At 39.9% G+C, this 8452-nt stretch overlaps 1 protein-coding gene across 5 annotated transcripts; it reads left to right on the top strand.

Moving 5' to 3' along the window:
* The first annotated feature begins 3733 nt into the window (after nt 1-3733).
* LOC125801332 (zinc finger protein 239-like) lies at nt 3734-8045 on the top strand. Of its 5 annotated transcripts, none has more exons than XM_049477887.1 (4): nt 3735-3970; nt 4196-4318; nt 6590-6690; nt 6803-8045. In XM_049477887.1, the coding sequence occupies exon 4, from the start codon at nt 6807-6809 to the stop codon at nt 7809-7811; it is 1005 nt and encodes a 334-aa protein (XP_049333844.1). In that variant the 5' UTR covers nt 3735-3970; nt 4196-4318; nt 6590-6690; nt 6803-6806; the 3' UTR covers nt 7812-8045. The 5 variants fall into 5 exon arrangements, with proteins under 5 accessions (XP_049333842.1, XP_049333844.1, XP_049333841.1 ...); XM_049477884.1 differs by having other exon boundaries at nt 3735-4110; XM_049477885.1 differs by lacking the exon at nt 6590-6690 and having other exon boundaries at nt 3734-4110.
* The last annotated feature ends 407 nt before the right edge of the window (nt 8046-8452 follow it).

Below are 8452 nucleotides of genomic sequence, written 5' to 3'. Positions count from 1 at the left end.
GCAGCGATCACCGAGTAGGGCTTACTTGGTTTGTCCGGCGTCGCGGCGATGAGGCGGTCCGCGTCACAGTCCCCCCCTCCTTTAAGAGACCTAACAAGGGCCGTCTAGAGAGGGCATGAGCATTGGCATTCAGTCAGCCGGCTGGATGCCGCACCTGGAACGAGAAGTCTTGTATTGAAAGAAACCAGCGTGTAACACGGGAATTAGTGTCTTTAGCTTTCGCCATCCAGGTTAAAGGGGCATGATCAGTAATGAGAGTGAAGGGCCTACCCGTTAGATAATAGCGGAGCTCCTCCACAGCCCACTTGATGGCACTTGATTCACTGAACGCGATCCGGCTGATGTTTTTTTGTGAGGTCGCTAAGGGGAGAGGCAATCGTGGAAAAGTGGGGCACAAACCTGCAATAGTTTTGTGCCCCAGTCGGGGCCAGTGTCTGATGGCATGGACTTTTGTTTCTTGGGGTCGGAGTAATCCTCTTCCTATCCGGTACCCCAAGTACTGCACTTCGGTCAGCCCCAAATAACACTTGGCAGAGTCCCACCTCCCGGAGGCTAGTGAGGACTATGTTAAGGTGGACTAGGTGGTCGGCCCAGGTCCAATCAAGACTATTTATGCATGTTCATCTATGTTGGGTCTTACAAACAGACTAGTAATAAATATAACAAGACAATAGTAGTAGAAGCAAGAGGTGAAAAGCTTGCAGTATCTGGTATTCCCAGGTGGTCTTCCATCCAAGCACTAACCAGTAGTGTGACCGTAAGCAATTGCAGCAGTACCATAAAGACTATTTATGCATGTTCATATATGTTCTGTTTTAAATAACGCACTAGTAATAAATATAACATGACTATAGAAATAGAAGCGGGGAAGAGGGGAAAAGCTTACAGCACCTGATACTCCCAGGTGGTCCTCCATCCAAGTCCTAAATAGGCCAAACCCTGCTTACATTCCGAAATCAGATGAGATCAGGCGTGCAAAGGGTAGAGTGACCGTAAACAATCGCAGCAGTACCATCAAGATTATTTATGCATGTTGAGCTATGTTGGGTTTTTAATAACGCACTAGTAATAAATATAACAAGACAATAGTAATTGAAGCAAAGCTTATAGCACCTTATGTTCCCTGGTGGTCTTCCATCCAAATACTCACCAGGCAACTTCCTGCTTAGCTTCCGAGATCAGGCATTCTCAGGGTAGTTTAATCGTATGCAACTGCAGCTGTCCTATCAAGACCATTTATGCATGTTCATCTATGTTGGGTTTTAAAAAACGCACTAGTAATAAATATAACAGGAGAATAGTCATAGAAGCAAGAGGGGAAAAGCTTACAGCACCTGGTTTTCCAAGGCGTTTTCTCTCCCAACTCCCTATCGCGACAAGTGGTTGAGTGCTGTTGAGCATAGTTGAGCGCTCAACCTACCAATCATTGAGCACTGTTGAGCTCAACCCACCAATTATTAAGCCCTGTTAAGCACGGAGCCGCACTCAACCCACCAATCATTGAGCAATGTTAACTGCAGGCTCGAGCTGCGGACTCGAGCCTTCACAGTGCAGCGATGCGGTATCGCAGCCAATTGCTTTCTCCGCCATTTGTTTGCCACTTTGGTCCGTGTCGCCAAAAGAGCAAGCAGGTTTATTAGCCACTAGCAGTAATGTGTAGAGTTGTAGTTCAGTGCTGTGTTATTTAGAAGCTGTCAGTAGTTTGAGATCTTACACGCACTTATCATTCTAATAGCATTTTACTATTTGAAACTCATGATTATCAAGCTATTTTATGTATTTGACATGATGCTCTTAGTCCAGACTGTCAGGAGTGGCAACCAAGAATTGTACACAAAATATTCAGACGAGGAAATGCTAGCTTTCCTCATGCCTCACCAGGTCAGGTCTTATGTGAGGCGCATTACCCGTGGTGTTGACGTAAGTGTAAATGTGTTAATCCAAATATTAATTCATAAATTAGAAGCACCACACTACAAGATGAGCCATAGTTCTTTGTTTAACATATGTTACAGGAGATGGCTTCAGTAATTAAGTCCATCATCACAGAGTTCAAGGGACCATCAATTATCATCAAATCATATTTATTGTCACATCACATGAGTACAGGTGTGGGTGAGTGAAAAACTTGGGTGCGTGTTCCCACTTGTATGCAGAAATATCATAATATATGCAGGATAGAATAAAAATAAAATAAATCAGAAAATATCCAAATAATTTACGCAACACACATTAACTTTCCTCATAAAATATTGCACCGTTGTATTGTAAGGTATAGTACATTACAATACTATTTACATGTGCATAATAACATAGGAATATAGATCTAATAATGCAGGCAAGGTGTTATCAACACAGCCTCTACTGATAATTTTGTCTGCTTGTTCTGTGGTACAACAACATGGTTTGTTAAAAAATACTGTACAACAGTTACTGTACAATCGTGATGGTATAACCATAATTTCTTGCAATCAAGCTCAGCAATGTCTAAATGGGTATATTGATACATGACCACATGACTTATCATTTTAACAGTCATTTTTGTAATTGAGGACTAAAGAACTCTTTATTTTGATGACTCTGACACGTTTACTGATATAAATAACATTGCATTTAGACATGAACTAAGGGTTTAGAGCAAGGTGTGGGCATTAGCTGCTCATCCATTGTGTGGTGCTGCTTTTGGGAAAGTGTTTTGGGAAATTTCCACCCTGTGATGCAAATATTAATTCTGATTTGAGAAATGCACCAAAGTGACTGAGAAAGACATTAATTTGCACCTTAACATTTGCACAACAGTAAATACAGAATATCTCTAAAACATTTTGTACAAACAGCTCAACACAATGGATGAGCAGCATATGTCCACACCCCACTCTAAATCCTATGCTCATGCCCCAAATGTATGTATTTTTTTTTATCAGTGAATGTGTTAGAGCCATCAGAATAAAGAGTCCCTTTGTCACTGATTACGAACAAGACCGTCAGAAAGCTTAGTCAGGTTTTTGTGTATCAGCAAACTCTGTTTTAGCTCATTGTAAGGACATTATTGATAACACACTTCCTATCAACAATAAAAGTAAATGATGCACCTGATAACTAATCTTCAGTAGTATAATACAGTGAGGACAAAAGGGAGTGCTCATTTGGAAAAGGGCAGACTGTTTTTCAGTATCATCTGCAGGAACATACTAAATCATTTGATGTTTGTTAGAAACAAGTGACAAATGTCTCTTGTAATGAGCACAAGTGTCTAGATGATGTATACGTTGAACAAATAGTTTTAAGAAATTTAATTCTGAAATGAGAAATGATCCGTTTCACTAACGAGAAACATGTAAACATGGAAGTATCGCAGCGTAGCAGGACTTTTATTTTGACAGCTAGTTGGATTTCCGGAGCCGAGCTAGAGAGTCTCTATAGAGGAGAAGACCCACTTCAGAATGTCTTCCAGGTTTATTAGACAGTAAAGCGGGCTCCCGAGTGAGTTCAGAATGAACGAGCTCATATGGAGAAATTGAGTAAATCATAGTTTAAAAATAAATTCATTATCTTCTCAACACACAACAATATCAAATTTCAGTACTAAGCTCGCAGAAATTCATTTACTGCCTAAAACCCGCTTGCTGTAGAAAAATGTAAATATACTGGTAACATTTCTTGCCTGTTTTAGTGAAGAACTTTGATCTACTTTGTAAAATTAAAGGAAAATCTCAGACAAGTCGTTATACACTGTTTTAAATTAGAGTTTTTAGCTGTTCAGCTCCATTCACCTCCGTTCATTGAGGGCTCACTCGCGGGCTCCCTCTAGCGTTCAGCAGTTATTTTCTGATATACCGGGGGAGACAGGGAGTGGGCGGGCTCTCCATAACCCGGCTGTAGCTGATCTTCGGGGGTCTACAGCTGGAGTGTTTTTGGAGCTTTGTTCTCCCACACCGCTGGAGGAACAGGATCAGCTGAACTACAGAAGGTATGGAGAAGTTCCTCTCTTCAACACGCTGTTCTACATTTACTCCTAGACCCACAGAAACACATCAACATCAAAAGCTGCAGCATTTAAACAGCACAGACGCAGCTTCATCCAGGATCCGGCTGAGGATCTTTTCCTAGGTAGCATATAGACATATAAACATTTAAAATACTTTATTTTTTTTTAAAAATCAACAGTGCTTTATGTATGAATTCTAACAATCAGGTTGTAAGGAGCAGTAAAGCCACTCTACAGGAGTTTCAGTAAAGTTTCTTCACCACAGAGGCTGGGGCAACATTAGCATTAGCTGCTAACTGCACTAAGTGCTAGCTCTTTCCCCGTTCAGAGGTAAGTAACGTTTACGTGTTTAAAACAATCTAGTGGGATGAACCGCTAGCTAATAGCACCCTGGTTACCAGAACACTCAGGGTTCCTCAGTGTAGCGCTGTCGTGTGGCATTTACAGCCGCTAACCACGCTAAAATACTGGAAACCTAAGCTTACTGTGAATAAATGGAAGCACTTTACTTACCCACATAAAGTTTGCAGGAGAGAAATCTGTGTAGATTAACATCATGTGCTCGTTTAACTTTAAAAGAAAATGTTTATTTATTTTTTTTAAATAACAGATTTGTTTACTTAGCATCCCCCCGGAAGGCAAACATGCCGACACCCCTGTTTCTTGCTATTGTTGTTTGCAATGTGCCTTATAATCCGGTGCACCTCATGTATGAAAATTTATGTTCATTGATAGTGCGCTTTATAATCTGTAAAATACGGCTGCGCTCCAGGGTCGAGGGTGAGTCCTAGGTGGGCTGCAGTTCTGCAGCTGCTTAGAAATCACCCAGTTACCATTGTTTAAGTGTAATCTAGTCTTAATTCCCCACTTTTCAGTTCTTAGCCAGGATTAAGAGGAGCTGCTGTTATGCAGTGTTATGAATCTGGTTATACAGATGGTCTTATTTTTAATACTCTGTTAAGCAACACAGAAGGGTGATTGTAAAGAGCCCAGTAAAAGGAAGAGTGCAGGGATTTCAGTGAAACTGTACATCAAACCCTGCAATGTGATTGGCTGAGAGGCGTTTAATGAGTGACATTATCAGCCGGTAATGCACTGTAACCGAAGCTCTCCATGTATTACTCTGCCACATACAGGTAACCTAGCAATGATGTAGCGCTTACAAACCAAATGTGATGTCATTATCTGGATCCCGTAGGCATAGTGCAGAAACGCTATGTCTTCAAACGTCGGTGCAGGCAAAAACATGGTCCTACAAACAAGCCCCGCTTGTTTATTACACACATTATCAGCCAACAGTATCAGGTTAAGAGGGGTTGTTATAATTAAAATAAAAGCTTAAGTGTATATTTTTTTCAGATAATATAGGGTATTTTAAGCTGAATGTAAAATAGGGGACCCTTGTAATTCCGCAGGTCTTGCCACTGGGGGGGCGGCGAAGTAAACAAAACTTTTAGCTTAAGTCAAACGAGCACTGGACTTTAATTTACACAGATTTTTCTCCTAAAAATAGTTTATTTAAGTGTGTAAAGTTTTGACATTTATTATTACAGAAAGCTTAGATTTCCACAATTTTGACTGAAACGCTAACCTAGCAACAATGCAGAGCTTACAGAGCAGCTACGAGCAGAGCAGCAATGGAACTATTTTGACTTGTGGAGTGTTTATAGCCAAACAGATCATATTTTCTCATCCTCTTTAAGTAAAAATCTTTTAATAAACAGTGATAATGGAACTGTGGTATAATCTCAATATTACACTCGGAAGTTGGGCCTACAGTACACGACCTGCGGCCTTGTGCCTACCACCGCAGCTCATCAGTGCCAATATTACACGTTATAGCACTCCCTCTGGTGTATTATTGCTTAATTAATTTGAGTTATTATAGTCATGCCCTTACTTAAATATAAATTATTTTCATTCACTAAATGGAAAGCTACATTTGCAGAACATTTATTAAGTGTGAAACTGTCAGTCTGGCTACTTTTCTATATTTTATAACAGTGACGGGATAGAGATTTACTCTAAATCTATAAATTACAGACAGGTATTTATAAAGATATTTATAAAATCACTCCCGAGAGAAATTTTGGGTGTTGGAGCAGTATACTTATAGGTTATGGATTTTTTTTTTTTTAATATACTGTAGATTAAAAAGTATGGTAATATAGTATAAATTGCAGTGTACAACCAAAAATACATATCATGGTGTTTTGCAAGGTTGTGATGGTTTCATGGTATATCACAGTATTTTTTTAAATTATTATTTATTTATAGTTATTTGCATGTCTGGGCTTTAATATAGGTTTGTGACTTACTAAAACACTAAGGCTTTAAATTAAGGCTTTAATTACTGTTGGGTTTACTTTGTCCTGCAAAATTACTCAATATATAAAGAAATCAGACTTCATTACAGTGGTGTGAAAAAGTGTTTGCCCTTCCTGATTTCCAGATTTTTTGCATGTTTGTCACTGGTATACCGCCCAGCACTAGATTAAATTGAGATAATAAAGTAGTCGTACAATGATATGTACAGTATAGGTCAGCTTCTGAGTTTTTTCACTACATTTATTTTTTTAACAATGCATGTTTATTTTGCAGCAGAGGCCTGCTGACAGCCTACTGCAGAAAGAACTACAACTTCATATTATAATGCCTATGGGTAGCATTTAGAGTGGGATACAAGTGCAGTAGCCTTTATGGTAATACAAAAGTGTCTCTGTATTTTTTTTTTTTTTTAATTCTCTGCAATTTAAAGACCTAGTTTAATTTAATTACACCAAAAAAAATCTTTGTGTTTCCTACATCTCACAGAAAAATGAAGCCAATTCCGGGCAAGGATGAATTTCACCACTCTGGGAGTGACCTTAAAATACACCAACACGTTCACGCAGGAGAGAAACCGTATCACTGCTCAGAGTGTGGGAAGAGTTTTATTCAACTGGAAAATCTTAAAAGACACCAGCGCATTCACACTGGAGAGAAACCGTATCACTGTTCAGACTGTGGGAGCAGTTTTACTCAACAGGGTGATTTCAAAAGACACCAGCGCATTCACACTGGAGAGAAACCGTATCACTGTTCAGACTGTGGGAGCAGTTTTACTCAACAGGGTGATTTCAAAAGACACCAGCGCATTCACACCGGAGAGAAACCGTATCACTGCTCAGAGTGTAGGAGCAGTTTTACTACACAGAGTCATCTCAAAAGACACCAGCGTATTCACACAGGAGAGAAACCGTATCACTGCTCAGACTGTGGAAAGAGTTTTACTCAACAGAGTAATCTCATAATACATCAGCGCATTCACACAGGAGAGAAACCGTATCACTGCTCAGACTGTGCAAAGAGGTTTAATCAACTGCGTCATCTCAGACAACACCAGCGCATTCACACGGGAGAGAAACCATATCACTGCTCAGAATGTGGGAAGAGTTTTATTCAACAATGTTCTCTTAAAATCCACCAACGCATTCACACGGGAGAGAAACCATATTACTGCTCAGACTGTGGAAAGAATTTTATTCAACACAGTTCTCTCAAAATACACCAGCGCATTCACACAGGAGAGAAACCGTATCACTGCTCAGACTGTGCGAGCAGTTTTATTCAACTGAGTTCTCTCAAACTACATCAGCGCTTTCACACAGGGGTGAAACCGTATCACTGCTCAGACTGCGGAAAGAGTTTTACTACACAGAGTAATCTCATAATACATCAGCGCATTCACACTGGAGAGAAACCGTATTATTGCTCAGAGTGTGGAAACAGTTTTACTCAACAGGGTGATTTCAAAAGACACCAGCGCATTCACACAGGATAGAAACTGTATCACTGCTCAGACTGTGGGAAGAGCTTCAGAGGTTATAGATGTTCTTCTGAAGGCTGTTATTAAGACTCTTTTGCTGTTTGGGGAAGAACTGAGAATATACTTGTACTGAACTCAGTCTGAAGAGTATGTATAAACTATGAATCCTCAATCGGTCTGTGACATGCTCCTTGTACCGTCTCTTGGAGTATATATGAAATCTTTATATAATAAAGTGTGAAATAGAAAGTGTGTGCCTGAGCTACAGAATTATTGTTGGGTGTCAGAGGATCCCTTGAGCAGAGTCACTGCCATCTTTCCAGAATGAAGAATTTCTTGAGAGCCTCGGCACCAGTTGGTCCGAATGGAGCCTTTCAGAATGGTGTAGACGAATTACTGTGTATGTAGGGAGTGCCCTAATTTTTCAAAGTTTGTCATTGCTGTATGTGAAATGTTTGGAGAACTGCAATCAGTAAATGTATCCTCCTGATTCCAGATGCCAGGAGATCTCTAGAGTTTCTTAGATGATCTAAGTTTATCTATATGCGTCAGGTTTTTGAGCTTTCGGGAAAAACATTTCAACAAGTTGTACCAGCAGTTTATTCTATCCTTCACACAGACTTTATCTTTTTAAGGGATGTCCATGCATGTTTTTG

This window comes from Astyanax mexicanus, chromosome 4 (genome assembly GCF_023375975.1).
Source record: "Astyanax mexicanus isolate ESR-SI-001 chromosome 4, AstMex3_surface, whole genome shotgun sequence".
Classification (NCBI taxonomy): Eukaryota; Metazoa; Chordata; class Actinopteri; order Characiformes; family Acestrorhamphidae; genus Astyanax; species Astyanax mexicanus.
The sequence above is the reverse complement of the archived record's forward strand: the minus strand, read 5'-3'. Positions and strand labels throughout refer to the sequence as shown.

What these genes read in the sequence shown, in the direction of transcription:
- LOC125801332 (XM_049477885.1), top strand. Translation starts at nt 6,807, where the DNA reads ATGAAGCCAATTCCGGGCAAGGATGAATTTCACCACTCTGGGAGTGAC.